The following is a 19333-nucleotide window of genomic DNA, read 5'->3' as shown; positions in this document are numbered from 1 at the left end:
CACTTCTTTCCACAACCTGAGTATTGATTTTTCTCTTAACCTCATCTATCTATCTACCTCTTTCTCTCTCTACAGGGTGGATCGATTTTTCCTTTTTTTTTTAAGCGATAGAGGGGTAGTGATAAACAGTGGCACATGCAAGAGAATATATCATCATCATCATCCAATCCTATGTTGCCCATGAGGAGAGTAGGAGCCCAGGGCTAGGCAAGATGGTCCTGGCATTTAAGATGAGAGTGGCCAGTCTCACTCATCCATGAGTGGCATTACGTGAGCAATACACCCCAACCACCCTTTGGATATAAACCTGCAAAAGCTCAATCCGACTGGAGCGCCTTAATTACCCACTAAACCACCAGGCGCCATAATTTGGTTATATGGTTACCACCTAGCATAGTATAAACACCTGTAAAATCCTAGTTCCATGGATTAATATTCTCTGCCCCCCATTCTCTGCCACCCAGGAAGCCAATGAAAACAGAAATTTTGTAGTGAAAAACTTAAAATATTAAAATTTTTTGAAAATTCTTACTAACATGACAATGTTTATGGATGGCAATAAAAGGCATGAGAATGGCCTCAAACAGTCATAAATTCAAGTACAGTACATTACTCTAAGTTAAAATATCTTCTGCTCCTGGGAACTACCCAAAATATCAGAAAAACATCATTTTTGACCTGTACTTAATTTATTTCAAACATTTGTAAAGGTTTGCAGAAATATTTGCAGGACGAATTACATCAAAACAGAAGTACTGTATGAAATACGGTAATGCTTGTACAAAATTTCATACTTCTACAGCAATATCTTCTTTCCTTTGGGAAAAGTCAAAAGTTGCATATGCCCAGCACTAGCTACATACATACATTCATACATCATCTAATCCAGTGTTGCCCCATGAGATGCGTAAGAGCCCGGGGTTAGGCAAGTTGGTCCTGACATTTAAGATGAGAGTGACCTGCCTCACTCATCCTTGAGTGGCATCACATGAGCAGTAAAATCCAACCACCCCTTGAATATACACCTACACAGGCATAATCCAGTTGGAGTGCCTTAACCCCTGCCACACTCATCGCCTCATATGAGGCAATATGCAGGCCACCCTTTGCCATTCTGATCTCCTCATATGAGGCAATGGGTCTCTGCACCATAATATTATGCACATGGAAACGTCAGTGGCAGTGGTTTCCACGGGAATGCTGAGTCTCTTTCTATACTATCAGAGCTGTTGCCAGTCCCTGCCACACTGCAGCTGCCGAATACCATATGTTTAGTAATTCAGATAAGCAGGCCACACCTGGCCGTGCTGATCACCTAATATGAGGTGATGGGTCTCTGCGCCATAATTTCAAACATGAGGATGCATCAGTGATTTCCATGGGAACATTGAGTCTCCCTCTACACCATCAGAGCTGTTGCCACCCCCTGCCACACCGCAGTTGCGAAATACCACATATTTAGCAATTCTGTTCTCGTTTGTAGCCCAGCAATGGCAGATTCACACCTGTCTACCTCCCACGGTGCTGTTGAATTATCGCCGCCCTCACACCCATCCAAGAGGTGTAAATTACAAAAAGACAAGGGTGATGAAGAGTCTGAGATCAGAAACACTTGATCTGATGACAAATAATCAACTTAATATTAAAATAAGAAGTAAAAAAAAAAAATGACTCTAAGAAGGTAATCCGGTTGATCAAGAATTAGCGCAGTGGAGGTTAAATACCCACTAAACCATCTGGCCCCATAGTTTGGTTATATGGTTACCACCCAGCGTAGTAAATGGTTTTCTGGTGTACATGAAACCATTTAGCTTGTCACTCAGTGTAAAGCAATCGTTTTCGTTTTCGTTTTCGTTTTTAAAGGCTCCAACATGCTTGCATGTGTCGGCCTTGGTCACCTAATGGCGGCTCTCCATGCTGCACGATCCATTGCAGCCTCCCTGTTCAGTCCCTTAACCCTAAGGTCACACTTAATGACCTCGTCCCATGTCTTTCTCGGTCTACCCCTCATAACCCCAACCCCAATATTAACACTTCTCACCTTCCTCACCCAACTATCATCCCCCATCCTCTCCACATGTCCAAACCACCTCAATCTACCTCTCCTCATCACAACACCAATACACTCCAGTCCCATCCTACCTCTCAACTCTTCCATTGTAAACCCAGCCCCTCCAGGCCTTGGACGCAGGGACGCACTGCACATCCACCTAATCATTGTCATTTCTGTACGTCTGAGCCGGCGAATGTCTTCCTCCTTCACTGCCCAGGTCTCACTGCCATACAGCATTACACTCCTAACACACGCTGCATACAAAGACCCCTTAGCATGTAGGGAGAGCCCCTCAATGTCAGGAGAGGCAAGAGCTCCCTGAACTTCTTCCAACCACTTCTCACCCTAGCCACAGAGCTAGCTCCAGCCCCACCTCCAGCACACAACATGTCTCCTAAATAACAAAACTCTTCCACACACTAAAGAGATTCACCAGCAAGTTCAATTCTTTCACGTCTGACGATCTCCACCTGCTCACCCGGCACGCCGTACACATAAAATCAGCATTATCTCGCAGTCTACCTCTGATACCACTACATCTCTTATGCACCCATTTATCACACACACCGCACAAGATGGAATTACTTCCCACGCCCTTGTGGCAAACTGCACATGGCCACTCTCCCTCGTCTTTGACAGTACCACCACCAACCCTAGATATCATCACTTTTGTTTTATCTGCATTTACCCTTAAACCCTTTTGCCCCATACCATCTCTCCACTTCCTAAACCTTTCCTCCGCCTCCCTTTCATTCTCTGCAATCAACACCAAATCATCAGCATACAACAACTCCCACGGGAGTCCGTTTCTAAAGTCACGTGAAAGGGCTTCAAGTACCATGATAAACAACATGGGACTCAAGACTGACCCCTGATGCACACCAACATTCACGGAAAACTCATCACTCAAATCTCCATTCACTCTCACCTGGGTGTGAGCACCCACATACATGGCCATAACCACCCTAACCAGCCACTCCTCCAAGCCAAGCTTTCTCATTGCCCACTTCACCACCTCTCTAGGGACTCTGTCAAAGGCCTTTTCCAAATCAACAAAAACAAAATAAAGATCCCTTCTCCTACCAATATATTTTTCCTGAAGCTGTCGAACAATGAATATGGCATCAGTGGTCCCCCTACCTGGCATAAACCCAAACTGCATCTCATCAATATTCACTCTTTCTCTAATCATACCTTCTAAAACTCTCTCCATTACCTTCATTATCTGATCTAAAAGCTTTATACCTCTATAATTCCCTCTTTCCAGGGCATCACCCTTCCCTTTATACACATTTACAATTACACTCTTCAGCCAATCATCTGGGACAACACACTCATAAATAATCCTATTTATCAGGTCAGTGACTAAACTCACCCCTATATCGCCTGAGGCCTTCAACATTTCGGCAGTCAACCCAGACACACCTGCTGCCTTCCCCACCCTCATCCTGCCTATTGCCTCACTCACAGCAGCAGTATCAATCAAAGGCCAAGGGCCAGACACTGGATCTGCTGGCTCCAAACCTTCCCTGTCCCAGTCAAACTCCTCATTCAACAACTGGTTATAATGCTCTCTCCATGCATCTTTAATATCCTCACTGTTCACCACTACCCTTCCTTCATCATTCTTCACACACTGCTCACCTATGATATCCCGATTATCCCTCTTCACCTGACCTGCCACCCTAAATATATTTTTCCTTTCCCCATGATTTAGGTTATCAAGTAATTGTCTCTGTGACTCAGACTTTGCCCTGTATACCTCTCTCCTAGCCCTACGCTTGGCAGCCAAATATTCCTCTTTGCTACCACCCTTCTTCCATTCCCGGAAAATAAATAAACAGAGAGCTGTATCAAGAATAACAAATTCTCCATACAGCTCTCTGCTTATTTATTTTATATTGCTCTACATATAAAACAAACAACTCAGTACTCACCACATGGAGGAATCTGTAAACTGAGTACCACCTAAACCAGCCCCAACCATCTTTCCTTTGGCCGGTGTGTGTGTGTGTGTGTGTGTGTGTGTGTGTGTGTGTTTTCCAAACTTTCACCAAGTGCATCCTTATTCTAATGAATAAAACTCTGTTCCCATCCAGTCACACTACCTGAGGCTTTGGTAACCAGTTTTACTGTCCTCTCAACACCTGTGTGAGGCGAGGGAACATTGGGATAAGTCCGATTGGCTGTTTTCCTGTCTTAATACAGTTGTCCAACAAATCATTGGGTACAGTCTTCAAAATAAGGGGCTCGCTGGAATCAGCTTCTTGCCAGTTGATCATCTCATAATGGTTTTTACAGTCGAAAACCAGTCTGGGCATTGTGAAGCAGTGTATCCCTTCATGTTCTGGAGTGAAATGTCTGCATTTGAGGATCCTCCTCCATCCCAACTCTCTTACATGATGCTGATCATCATGTATCATCGACAGAAGAACATTTTCGGGATGGGTAAAGAAGAAATTACTCTGAAGGACTTTTTTGTTGATGATTGTTATTCTGTTGTTCAATGCTTGAGTTGATTTCATCATCATGAAGAAATGTTTGGCTTAGTCTGTGAAGTTGGAATTATTCTCAGCAGCAAACCATACTGAAACATATACTGTTATGATGTACAGTACAATTACTTCCAGTGTAGTGGATGGTTTGCTCCTTGAAACATACAGATGGAGCACCCTATTGGCAACTGCTGGCCATCTCGAATGACTTATCTCCGGGCTTTGTGCTGCCAGGTGAGCGGATCACTCTCTGTTCGACACAGCTCAACAAATATCTAGAAGATAATTTTTATCAGTGCTTAATTTACTGCCATCAATATTTACCTCATGGGAAGGAATGGCATTGAATTTTACAAGTGGCAGTTCTTCACAGTTGGCAAATTCTTTTCCAATGTGTCCAGTAAAGCCTTCTGGTTCACTGGTTCTGCTATCTAACACGTGGATGAGGTGTTCCTAGTTGTCTTTTGAAGTGGCTGATGACTCCTTCTTTTTTGCCTGTGTTCACCACCATACCATCTCTGGTGATTGCAACATTATCTTTGGTTTCTCTTTCATTCAGTTCAAGAAACTCCATGATATCTATTGCTTTAGACATTCCAAAGCCTGTTCCTGAAGTGAAATGACCGACATAACGGGAATCTGGTTCCTGAGGCAAAACAATGTGTTCTTCAGGCACAGTGCACTCGTGAAGTCTCCCACCAATTTCTTAGATGATGAACGAATTAATGAATGAATGTCGAGGTTTTGTACTTCCTTCTGTCAAAGAAAATGGTGTGCAGGGGGAATGGCACCTTGTTAGTTTTTTATGTGTTGGGCTATTTCATTTCCTTGCTCTTCTTATTTTATTCCTATCTATGATGGCAATAGCATCGTCAGCTTTTATTTGTTCCTGTACCCTGGTGCAACCGGGTGCGTAATGAGTGACTACTCCCTGAGACTGAATCAAGGCCTATTACCCACATGATACGTCAATGCCAACTCCAGCTATTGTATATGGGCATGTGGCCCGCTCTCCTGAGGCTGATCCTGCTCACAGGGCGATCTCTGAACGAGTTAATCCAGGGTGGAAAAGGCAAGGAGAAGGTCACATAACTCATGGCTGGAGTTGGTTGATCACTCCTGTCGGGAGATACTAAGAGGAGGAAAAGGGTTGCACAAAGGGATCCATGTGGATGGAGTCGGAGGGTGAGTGAGGCTACGCGCCCTGCGGCGTTTGCCTCTTCTTGATTGATTGATTATCCTGCAACACCGATGATGCGATTAGTCACTGTCTGGAGGGTTACACAAAGGGACCCGTGTGGGTGGAGTCGGAGAGTGAGTGAGGCTATGAGCCCGCGGCATTGCCCCTTCTTCATTGATTATCCTGCAACACCAATGATGCTATAAGTGCTGCAGCTCTATCTGACATGCTGGTGCAGCCCCAGGCCTCAGTGAGAGTCCTACTTAGTGATTCACTCATGTTTTTTCTGATTCACTTTCCCTAGGCGGGGGCACTCACTCAGGTGACTCCCCTTTCCTATCTTCTTTCCTTCCTTCTCCTCCTGTCTTTCTTTTCTTCATTCTTTCCTCTTCCTTCTGTCTACAGGTGACTTTACACTGAGTGACATGCCAATGGTTTCCTGTACACCAGGAAACCATTTACTACGGTGGGTGGTAACCATATAACCAAATTATGGCACCTGGTGGTTTGGTGGGTAATTAAGGCACTCCAACTGGATATATCTCCTTAGATATACACCTGCACAAGGTTTATATCCAAGGAGTGGTCGGAGGTTTGTTGCCCACGTGATGCCATTCAGGGATGAGAGAGGCTGGTCAAGACCAACTTGCCTAGCCCCGGGCTCCTATGCTCCACATAGGGCAACACAGGATTAGATGATGATGATAATGATGATGATGTAAATACATGATTCACTGTTGTCAGTCTCAACTGCTGATGGTTCAGTTACGTACCCTTCTTGTTTCAGTCTACCATAACTCCTCACAGAACATTTCATGCTCCTTTTTGCTGTTGAAAAATCAAGCATCCCTACTGCCACTGCATGATTCCTTCTCTGAGTAAGGAGAAATCTGCATTCTTCTCCTGGGAAGCAACGTTCACATAGGCTGTTGCAATGTTCAAGACAGGAGCATTTGCGTGCACTAATATAAAAGTTTTCCTTTGGCTGAATCTTTGAGCATTTGATAACATTTTTGCTCACCTTTCTTTTTTTGCATTCAGAGACCTGATAATGCTGTTCATTTTGTTAAGGTGGGATTTCAACATATGAATACGCTTCTTTGAAACGGAATTGAAGTTAATTTCCATAAATGTTCTAATCTCTCTGTTACAACTGCAGCAATGCCAATGAAAGCTGCTTTCTTTCCTTGTTACATCTCAACTCTCACATGATGGTAATATCTCATCACCTCTTCATAGGTGGGAAGAGTTTTCAAGATCAGAACTTTTACAGCACCAAATATGGGTCACTCTAATGATTCTCTGGTTATTCTGAATTTTAAATATTAATGACTAAGTTATGATATAGAATTCTACAATAAATACTACATGAAACAACAAACCAGCAATAAATCCAAGAGCTAGTGTTGCATGAATGCGAAGTTGCAAGACACACACAAACCAACCATCAACACGGTCGAGAGTCAGCTGAAGACTACGAGAGACAAGTGCAGCTGGCAATAGTCAACAGTTGTGGGTCACATACAATATATACCCTCTACGGCATTAGTATGTATGTCATTCATACCAGTGCCCTAGAGGTGCGTTATTTCAACTGCTGCGCTTACGAAAATTTAGACATTTCCTGGGACCAGATGATACACAAATTTAGACATTTCCTAGAGGCAGAAGATATTGCTGCAGATTTAAGAAAATTGATACGAGCATTATTCCATACTTCTTGATATAAATAGGACCGCAAATATCTCTGGGAGCTTTTACAAATGTCTGAAATACATTAAGTACAGGCCAAAAATGCTATTATTCTGATATTAGGGGTAGTTCCTGGGGGAAGAAGATTTCAACTTAGAGCAATACACTAGAAAATATGACTGTTTGAGGCCATTCTCATGTCTTTTATTGCTATCGCTAATAACTGTCATATATATATATATATATATATATATACAGTATATATATATATATATATACACAGTATATATATATTTATATTTCATCCAATCCTACATTGCCCGATGAGGAGTGTAGGAGCCCGGGGCTAGGAGGTTGGTCCCTACATTTAAGATGAGAGTGACCAGCCTCACTCATCCCTGAGTGGCATTACATGAGCAATCAACCCCAACCATCCCTTGGACATAAACCTTCACCAGCTCAATCCGACTGGAGCACAATAATTACCCACTAAACCACCATGCGCCAAAATTTGGTTCTATGGTTACCACCCAGCGTAGTAAATGGTCTCCTGGTGTACAGGAAACCATTTGGCTTGTCACTCAGTGTAGTCACCCACAGGCAGAAGGAAAAGGAAAGAATGAAGGAAAGAAAGACAGAAGAGGGAGCGTAAAGTCACCCGTAGGCAGAAGCACTATATATATATATATATTAAATAACAGAACAGAGGAAGGAAAAACGAATGAATAAAAAAAAATAACAATAATAATCCATAATCCCTACGTCAAGTGGGGTTGGTGGAGGATTAGTGCCCCTCCCTGTAAAACAATTAACTCTAAGCCCTTGGCCACCCTGTCTGGGATACATGGCGTCTGGCGATGAATGAATGAATGAACACCAGATTACTGGTGTCCTCCATTCATAAAATATCTGTAATAGTTGGACTTGGAACAGCTGTAGGTTGAAGTTTGGAGGGAAATAACTCTAGGGAAGCGAGTTCCAGAGATATGAAGTTCAGGGAATGAAAATATTCTGGTAGGCAGAAGTTCTGCAATATGCCTGAGTGACGTTCCAGTCATAAGTGCTACCAGATGCCCGTGTAGCACGAGGGCAGGCATGGAGAGGTGGCACAATGGACGCAAATTCATCTGAGCATCAGCCATAAAAATATCAGTAAAATAATGCAAGGGAGGCAATGTAAGGAATATTTGAAAATTTTAATATTCTACATTCTTCAATACAAAACCTTTATTTTCACTGGCTTCTTGGAGACAGAAAATATTGCTCTATGGAGCTCAGGTTTTACAGGTGTTATATTCTCATGTATGATCCACTTTTTATCACTATCCTTCTTTTGCTTAAAAAAAAAAAAAAAAAAAAAAAAAAAAAAAAAAAAAAACCCCCGGGGGGGGGGGGAAATCGATTCACCTTAACACACACACACACACACTGTGCAGTGTGTGTATGTATGTATGTATGTGTATATATATATATATATATATATATATATATATATATATATATATATATACAATCAGCTCTCTCTTAATGCGTGATCTGAGACCATGAACCTCTCATAACATGAAAGGCAATTTTTGAGGCCGGGAAATGGTCAAAATGTGAAAATGACTGAACATGGGTTAAAACATCTGCCAATTTTTTCGAAAACTGTACTACACTGCGAAAAAGGGATAATGCAGGCTAAGAACACAAATTATAGTTTAAACAGTCATTACATGAAAAAATTGGTCATAACACGGTGGGAACAGACACAACACGGGCAGTGGTAGTCATAGCACAGGTTGGATCAGCCAATGATGTATGGCTGTCACGTGTCTGTGCAGGGTATCATCACGGTCCCCTGAGTACTCCTGCCCCACTTGAGCCTACCCTCTCCTTGCATTCTGGTTCCACACATGGTGTGTGTTATATTTGCTCTTCTTTTTGGCCACCTGGGGACCAGTAGGAGTCCCACCCTGTCTCGGAATCCCACTCCCCTTCCCCCAGGACGCCCACAACCTATTCAGTTCAAGGTGAGGAATCCTCAAGTGTTTGTATGTAATGAAGTTATTATTAGGTAGGTAAATGTATGGGAGAAATCCCTGAAAACTGCCCCAACAGGCAAACTTGGGGCTGGCTTGGGTACCATGAAACCCTTTAACATGTAAACATATGGCCCTATAAAATGAAAATCTCATAAAGCAGGACCTTCCAGGGACAATATTTGCGTGTTATGTGAGAGCTTGCTGTATATATAAATATAATAAATGAATTTAAAAAATACTATCTATCTATCTATCTCTATATTTATATATCACAATTAGATAAATACAACAAATTTGAGGTATTCCATCCATCACCATTCATTACCAATGCCATTCCCCTGTCCATTACTCGTGTTTTTACTTCTCTCATCACCCCATCCATATATTGAACAACCATGGGGACATAACGCAACCCTGTCGTACGCCCATGTTGATCGTGAACCATTCACTTAGATGCCCATTTACCCTTACATATGCTTCACTACCATCATAAAAACTCTTGACGGCACTTAGCTGCTTACCATCTACACAGGGACTTATCTTGGAAAGATCATATTACATCTCTTGTAAAATCTGCTTCCAAGAGATTAGGTGTGCTAAGCCGACTCCGTTCCTTCTTTACCCCCGTACAATTGTTGACTCTATACACGGGTTTTATCCGCCCCTGTGTGGAGTACAACTCTCATGTGTGGGGAAGGTGTCACACATACAGGTCTTCTCAATAGGGTGGAGGTAAAGGCTTTTTGTCTTATTAACTCTCCTCCTCTTACTGACTCCCTTCAACCTCTGTCTCTTCACTGCACTGTTGCATCTTTATCTCATTTCTATCACTACTTCAATAGTCACTGCTCCTCTGAACTGTCTGCATGCATTCCTCCAACTCTATGACGGGCGCGTAGCACCCGTCTAACAGCAAACTCTCATCCCTTTTCTGTCCAACTCTCTAAAGCAAGAGTTAACCATTACTCCCACTCCTTTATTTATGCAACAAATCAACTCTGGAACTGTCTCACTCTGTCTGTATTTCCTGCTTCCTATGATCTCCAGTCTTTGAAAAGCAGTATGTCCAGGCATCTCGAAACGATCGGATCTTGAATTTGGCCCTCTCTTGTATTTTGTTTTTTTTCCTGGAAGGAACAATTTTTGCGGGCTCGTGGCCTTTGGTTCCTTCTTCCTCGCATTAAAAAAAAAAAACACACACACACAAAACCTTCCATAATCCTTCTCTGTCTACTTTGTTGTATGCTTTTTCCAGATCCATGAATGCCATGAACACCTTGTAATCCTTCTTACATGCCTTCTTCACAATCTGTCTTACTGTTAATATTTGATCCACACATCCTCTGCCACTCCTAAAGCCACCCTGTTCATCACTCACCAGGACTTCTGATATCTCTCTTACTTTCTCTGTAATAATTCTATATACCTTCCCTACCACACTCAATAAACTTATGCCACGATAATTCTTGCACTTACTTCACTCACCTTTAATTCTGTATAGGGGTATAATCACAGCCTTTTTCCACTCTGCTGGCACAGTTTCGCCCATCCAAGACTTCCTACATATCTCCAACAAGCACTTCATTCCGCTCTCTTCACTACACTTAATCATCTCTGCATACACCTCATTAACTCCAGCTGCTTTTCCATTTTTCAGTCATTTCACAGTGATCTTCACCCGTGCGGGTGTCATGTTTCCCATCACTGCATTCCTTCTCTGCACATCCCCAAAATCAATCATGTTCACAATGGCTCTGCTCTCTCTATTCCCATTCATCAGGCTTTCAAAATATTCTTTCCATCTGGTCCTTACTTCATCCCCATGGTTAATAATCTACCACTTACATCCTTCACACTTTCACATTTCTTTCCGCTGTCATTTCTACATTTCCGCAACTCTTTCAAGAATGACTTCCTATTTTCAGAGTAATTTGCATTCATTTTTCTTCCTAGAACATCATTTACCTCCTTTTATTTCCTCATCACTAGTCTATGTGCTTCTTGCTCTCAATATATTCATTTCTTATTTCAACTGAACCCCTGTCCTGTAACCACTCCAGCCACTTCTTCCTCTTTTCCGCCACTGCTCTCTTAACCTTTCTTCCCACCATGCCATACCTTTCTTCTTTGTTGTTACTCTTGCCACACCACAAACCACTTTCGCATTCCTAACTAAGCAATCCCTATATGCTTTCTGCAGGCTGTCCAGATCCATTTCATTCCAATTCACTGATTTTAACTCCTCCTCTGCTTTGGTCTTGTATTCCTCTGCCATTTCTTTGATCCTCAGCTTCTCGACTTTCAGTCTTTCTCCCTGACTCCTCCTCTCTCTCCTGGTCCACCTCATTCCCCTCAGCTTGATTTTGCAAACCACAATCATATGATCTGACAGACCTCCACATTGTCCTTTCACGGCCCTCGTATCAGCAACCATTCCCAGCATCGACCTCTCTATGAGCACATAATCAATCAGGCTCCTTTCAACACGATCCCCCGTTCCCTCTAAACCATGTATATTAATGAGCATCTGCTTGTTAAGAGATAATGTCACAACAGAAGAATCTCTACATGTGAAATTAAAAAATTAAAAAATGAGAAGTGTCTGTATGACTACACAAGTAAACTGATGACTGTCAAGTATGTGATACAGACAGATTTTAAGATCTTTTTACCAGGAATGACTGGATGTGTCATGGTAGGGATGGAATACGGAGGAGCAGGAATGAAAAGCAGTGAACGAAGCAATTCTTCACTGGCCGCTGCCTCTAAGTCTTGCCTTGTTGACTCCTTAAATTCACTTATCAGATGTCCTGCCTGGGCCAGACGGGATTTAATCTGTAAATAATTATATCAACATTACAAGAGGCTAATATGATAGCCATAATTTTCAATAATCTCATTATGATAACTGTTTGATGTATCCTATTTTTTCACACTGGGCCACATGATGCAAAGCACGGCTCTTTGATGTCATTCAGGATACAATATGGAGGAGAAATAAGGTTCAGTTAAAATCTTAAGTCCCTCCTCTCTGTAACAGAATGAGTAAACAGGCTATCTAGTATCTACATACCAAAAATCTCTTGCCTTCTGCCAATGGCAGCCTTTTCTCAACTGTCATCATTCAGGGGCACTTGTCAATGCCCGGCTTGAAGGTCACTGGGTAAAAAATACAGGTACCTGGAACACTGAGACAAACTATCCTTCTATATGTTTCTTTGACAGTACCAATATTTTAGCTGGCAGTATTCTACATAGGACCTAAAGATTTTGTCTATTTTTCTGCTGTATTATAAAGACTAATCATGGGCATCATAACAGCTCCAAGATGCTATGGTACAGCATGGCTTTGACATATTCTTCCCCTGCCTGGCACTGGAATGATTTTGGGGGAAGAAGGTTGATGCGCGAGTGGCCAAAAGGTATGGATGTGATTTGTGGCTCTGTCTAAACTGCTACAGTTAGCTCCACAATGTGTAAATGATATCGAGGAACTAATACAACTGAGTTAAAAGCTGTCACTGAGAGTTTGCTAGTGTTCTTCTGTCCTTCATATATAAAACTAGCCAATTCTGGAACTGTTTTCCTCAATCTGTACTTCCCAGTGCCTATGACCTCCAGCTGTTTATAAGCAATGTGTAAATGCATCACATAATTAAAGGACTCTGATTTTGGCTTTCTTTATCTTAATCTCCTCTGGAAAGAACAACTTTTTGCAGGATTCCAGCTTTATACCCTTCTTTGTTTATTCTGAACTGCCATATACCTGTACTAGAAATTATAAATTAAAGGTTAAGTACAGTATGTCTCACTATTCAGAAAAATGTTTCTAAAATACCTGGCTCAAAACTGACTTTAAAGCATAACCACAACCCACTCTAGTTTAGCTTGTTCTCTGATGGTTCACACAAAGTGGAGAAAAGCTAAAGATCTGCTCCTTCAGAAGAAGCTCTAGAACTGCCCTCTCATTAGTAATCTATGGAAAGAAAATAAGAGACTACAGGAGGAATAAGGGAGAGGAAAATTTCGTCTTGTTACGTCCTCACCCCACACTGCCACAGGCTCCAACAGCAGTTGATCACTATAGGAAGGACGTTGCCCAGTGAGTTGTTCTTCCTATGGTCATCCTTTTGGTGTGCAACAAGACTAGCTGAGGTGTTGTAAATAAACACTGGTTTCTTAAGTTCACTGTCTTTATTTTCCAAATAATTACACTTAATGCTTTCCAACTACACTTCACTATTTTCACATGCACCGAAGATACACAAACTGCAATAACACTTCACTGTTTGCCAACAACACTTCACTATTTTCACAAGTGCCAAAAATAGAGTGTTCTCTTACTTCTACATAGTTCCTCTGCATTTGCATGGGAGCAATGGTTTCAACCATTACCAACTCGGAGACAACCAAAACATGCCAGAGTTTTCTTACGCAGCATAACACTCTAAATTAATTAGCATACAACCTTAAATTAAATTACATGATTTAACAAACAATCAGATAAATAAAACATTATTGAGAAAAAAAAAGATAAAAAGTAATGTACAACTTATGAAATAACTATGCCCACAATAGCAGGCTAACTGGCAACTCTGACTCGCACCAGAACTATGACAATCATCGGGAATTCTCCAAAACAATCTCACTAACAATCCAGCTTCTCAACACTAGCCCCTCCCTAATCCTTTGTTGTCCTGACAAAACTACACAATGTATACAAACATAAACATTAATCCTAATGAAACATCTAACTATACACAAAATATTCTTTCAACTTATCAGGTCTTCTTCTATGCTGCTTCTGACGATGTCCCTGCTCCTCCACACAGTCCACTCCTCCTGGAATGTCTTGGTCCTCTTCCTGATGCACTTCTTTTCTCTTGGGAAACTGTCACCACCTTCTTGTACTTCAGTTCCTTGGTCCTCCTCAACATCCTCGGCTGCGGGAGAGCACAATTCCTCAGAGACGTCCCAGCTGTACTGTCCTGGCCCATGGTACTGCCACAGACGATTCATGTGTACCACCTTTGGGAGAGGTTTCCAGCCTCCCTGAATCCGGTATGTATCATCTGATACGCGGTCCAACACAGTGTAAGGCCCGTCCCAGGGCTCTGCAGCCTCGGTTACTGTCCTTTCCTTCGCTGAGGATTGTATAACCAAACTTGGTCACCATCCTAGAAGCTCACCTCACTTGCCTTGGCATCATACTTGCACTTCATCACGTCACCTGAAAACTTAAGGGCTCCTCGTCCTTGATCATATGCCTCAGCCAGCCATTTCTGAAGATGCTTTGCATAGCTGCTGGTGTCTGGAGGCAGCTCTTCACCAGGTGGTCTTCCCATTAACTAGTCAACAGGTAACATAACTCATGACCCAACACCAGTTTTGCAGGTGTGTAGCCGGTACACTCATGGGATGCAGACCGATAAGCCATCAGCAACGCAGGTAATTTCTGGTCCCATTTCATTTGTCCAACTATGCAGTACTTGGCCAGTTCTTGTCGCAGGGTCCAGCTGAATTTCTCCACCATCCCATCTGACTGTGGCCTTAGTGGGGTTGTCCTAGTCTTGCAGCACTCATGGAACACAGCAGACTCAAAGTTTCTACCCTGGTGTGAATGTAGCTCTTGTGGCATCCCAAAATGACAGAAGAACTGGTCAACCAACAACTGAGCAACTGTTGCAGCCTCTTGATCTGGGATAGCATAGGGTTCTGGCCACTTAGTGACGCAGTCCATGGCAGCACATATATATATCAGTTTCCTCTTTCAGTGAGAGGCAGAGGTCCAGCAATGTCCACTGCAACTCTTTCCATCAATGCACCCACTTGGTACAGCTGGAGAGGGGCACAACCAAGTTTCTTGGGTCCCTTCTTCGCACAGCATACATCACAGGCCCGACACCACTCTTCAACATCCTGACGCATGCCAATCCCATAGAACCTCTGTCACAGCCGACTCAGAGTTTTCTTTACTCCCAGGTGCCCACTAGTGATCTGGTTATGAGACTCATTCAAGATCCTAGACCTCATTTTCTTCAGAACCATCAGCTGCCAGTACTTGCACAGATCCATCGGGTGTCTCCCACTGAAATTTCATTGTTCAAACGAAGAAGGTCCAACTGACTCCAGTAGCTCTTAGTTGCAGGTCTACACCTGGAAACTTCTTCCCAAGATAGTTGCACTGAACTCTGCTGAAGCCATTCAAGCGCTGACTGTAAATCTGCATCCTCCATCTGCATCCTCTTCAGGTTTTCTGCATCTGATGCTGGCCGTCACTGACGTATGGCTGCATTTCTTGCTATGATCTTCTTTTTTTACTACACTACCGGCAACCTGGGTCACAAGGCCGATGACTTAGGCTGTCAGCATTGACATGTACCCGCCCAGGACGGTGCTGCACCTCATAACTGTGCTGGTCCAGCTTCCTGAGCCAGCGTGCCAGTTGTCCTTCTGGATTCTTTAATGTCTTCAGCCACTTCAGTGCCGCGTGGCCAGTCCTGATGATGAAGTAGGACCCGTACAAGTATGGATGGAAGAAATCAAAGCTCTTCATTACTGCTAAGAGCTCCTTATGGGTCACACAGTAGTTCCACTCCAGTGGGCTGAGCTTCTTGCTGTAATAAGCCACCACATACTCCTTGTCATCCTTCTTCTGCGACAGGACCCCACCAATACCACAGTCATTAGCGTCACAGTCCAAGATAAATGGCTGACTCTGATCTGGGTAGGCAACACTGGAGAGCTTGCCAACGCATGCCTGAGTTCACTGAAGACCTTCTGAGTCAATGCAGTCCTTGTAACTTTCTGCCCCCTCCCCAAAAACTTGTGCAGAGGTGCAGCTATCATTGCAAAGTCCTTGAAAAAATGCCAACAGTAGGTGCACAAGCCCAGGAAACTCTGTAGCTCTTTCACACAAGTTGGAACTCGCCAGTTTTCCACAGTTGCCACCTTCTCTGGGTCAGTACGGACGCTGCTCTTGCCTACAGTGTGTCCCACGTACTTCACTTCCTTCTGAAAGAAGTACCACTTCTTGGGGTTCAGCTTGAGGTTTGCCACTCGGATCCTGTCAAACACCATCGACAGCCTCTCCAATTCCTGGTCGAAAGTCTGTCCAAACACAATTACATCGTCCAGATAGATGAGAGCCATCTGCCAGTGCAGGCCTTCCAGTACGTGATCCATTTAAGCTCAAAAGTAGCTGGGGCATTACATAGGCCAAAAGGCACCACCTTAAACTGCCATAAACCCTGCCCATACGAAAAGGCTGTTTTCTCCTTATCCTTCTCTGCAACATTGACCTAGTGGTATCCTGCCTTCATGTCTAGGGTGGAGAATGACTTGGGACCTGACAGAGCATCCAGGGTGTCATCAGTTCTTGGTAAGGCGTATGCATCCTTCACTGTCACTTCATTCTGGGCTCAATAATCTACACAGCATCTTACCGAGCCATCCTTCTTCCTTACCAGAACCACTGCTGATGCCCAAGGACTGTTAGACTTTTCTATCACTCCTTGACTTTGGAGATTCTTCATCACCTTCTCCATTTCTTGCCAAAGGGTTGGCACCATCCTCCGTGCTGGCTGTTTAATCAGGCGGTGATCCCCGGTGTCTATACAGTATGATGCTCCACCAGATCAGTGCACCCTAGATCTAGGTCTCCAGTGAAGAAGACATCAGCAAACTTCGTCAGCAGCTGCCTCAACTTCAGCACCTGTGAGCCATCCAGGCATTGGCAACTCCTTGAAAATACAATAAGACCTCACTATAACGGACTAATTCGGGCCCAAACCATTCAGAAAAATGCGAAATTCCAATAAAAGCAACATCCGGACTTCTCCCTGCTAATCTGGACTTTTTCTGATATATCAGACATTAATCTGGATCGCATGAATGGTTTTTAAACTGTTTTGACTACGACTGCGGTACTGCACTGTGTTATAACTTCACTACACTAATCAAATGGTATAATATATATAATAATACTGTACTGTACACTGATAAACATGTCTTTTATTTACCTTAATGTGGTGAACATAGCTGAAGTGGTCAGGCAGTCCGGACTGCTTCTGGCTTTATCGGACTTTTTCCGTTATATGGGAATTTAGTCTGGTAGCTCCTCGAGTCCGATAAAAGCGAATTCTGGTCTATTGAAGCTCGTTATATCGAGGTTTTACTGTACAGTAGGTCTTGTAAGTGGCCTGGCAGGTTTCCATCTTCCTTAACTATGCTCCAATTACAGGCCTTCCTCTGATGCCACTCAGGGTTCACCACCTGGGACAGTCCCACAGTTTCTCCCTCGCTGATCTTCTGTGGCTCACGGGAGAAATTCCACCACAACTGGCACTTCACCTGCACCTGTTTCCACCAAAGTTCTCTCCATCACTCCGGCCTTCATCCTGCACCAAACATCAGGCTCCACTACCCCCTAGACAGCTGTCAAAAGAGCCATTCACCTTGTACCAGAGCAATAGTTCTGATTTTGGGGGTATAACTGTAGTGTGAAGCGCCCTCATCTCACCTCCAGAACTAGTATGTCTCGCTGCTGTAACAGGCTCTGACTTTTCTCAGACCTTCAGGTTCATGGAGCAGATGTCCAGCTCACATCCCATGGACATCAGATAATCCAAACCAAGAAGGCAAGGATCCTCCATGCTGGCCACATAGACTGGAAGAGCAGCCTCTTGCCCTGCCACTTCAAATCCAGACATCCAGGGGTCCCCTCACTTCTGTGCAGTGCCCAGTTATGCCACACAATTGTTCTGATGACTCAGATGTAGTACAGCAGGCCTCACAAAAGTCTGCTCTGAGGCCAAATCAATTACCAGTTAACACTTCTTTCTGTCTATTCACACACTGTCGATTGCAGTTCTCTTGCATTTTCTCGGTGGTGGGGCTACTTGGGAAAAGCCAGCCGGTGGTTGCCGCTTAACCCCAACCTCCAATTGTTTCCCACTTCTTTCTGGTCTTCTGCAGCCTTCTTCTTAGCCTCCTTTTTCTTCTTCGGAAACTCAGAGCTGAACTGTCCCACCTCTCTACATGTCCAACACACTTTTGTTACACTTGTAGATTTCCCTGCACTGCCCTGTTGTTGCTTCTTCTTCCATTTGTAACAATCGTCCTTCTTGTGTTCCAGCTTCCCACAGAACCAGCAACCTCCTCCAGTCTTCTCCTGCCCCCTCTTCCACTTGTAGCAGTCCTCTTCCCTATGTCCTGGCTTTTCAAAGTACCAGCAACTTTCTTCAAAATTTTCCACTTCACATACCTGCCCCTTTCTTGCCTTGAATCCTGCACTACGACCAGCCTGAAAAGAGGATGTACTGGACCTGACATAGGACTCAAATTCTAAAGCCCTGGCTAGTGCTTCTTGCATGATTCTGGGTTGTGCCTGCTTCACTTGCACTTTCAACTCTGCACTATCAACAGCATCAATGAACTGGTCCCTCAGAACAGCCAACAGGTTAGGTGCTGCTCCAGGGTATGCCTTGTATGCCATACTCTCCAGGTCAGGAGCAAGCTGCTGTAGGGATATGCCTCGAGTCCGTACATGGGTCCAGAATCGTGTTCTGTAAACATTGGTCTGGTACATGGTTCCATATCTGTGCTCCAGTACTTCTACTAAGGACTGATAACTGTTCCTCTCCTCTACTGACATCTGGCCTAGAATTGCCATCACGGCACCCTTGAGCTTAGTACCAAGCTGCACAGCCCTCTGCCTATCATCCCAACCATTCTGATCAGCAAGTAACTCAAACTGTGCATGGTAAGCTTCCCAAGATACTCTGCCATCAAATTCCTAAGGTTTCTTTTTAATTGGACCCCCATTATAGTCATGCACTTCACTGGTTTTGGGCCAAAAAACTGGGGCATCACAATTAAGTCCAGGACT

At 43.5% G+C, this 19333-nt stretch overlaps 1 protein-coding gene across 1 annotated transcript in view; it reads right to left on the bottom strand.

The window, feature by feature from the left end:
- mi (cyclin E-interacting protein minus) overlaps positions 1 to 19333 on the bottom strand; it is a 120479-nt gene that overhangs the window by 40630 nt on the left and 60516 nt on the right. The window contains exon 10 of the mRNA XM_080274823.1: positions 12117 to 12279. Within this exon, the coding sequence (XP_080130949.1) occupies positions 12117 to 12279 (163 nt within the window). The remainder of the gene's footprint in view (positions 1 to 12116; positions 12280 to 19333) is intronic.

Source organism: Coenobita brevimanus, chromosome 59 (genome assembly GCF_032717465.1).
Source record: "Coenobita brevimanus isolate Jiangsu-jjx chromosome 59, ASM3271746v2, whole genome shotgun sequence".
Taxonomy (NCBI): Eukaryota; Metazoa; Arthropoda; class Malacostraca; order Decapoda; family Coenobitidae; genus Coenobita; species Coenobita brevimanus.
The sequence above is the reverse complement of the archived record's forward strand: the minus strand, read 5'-3'. Positions and strand labels throughout refer to the sequence as shown.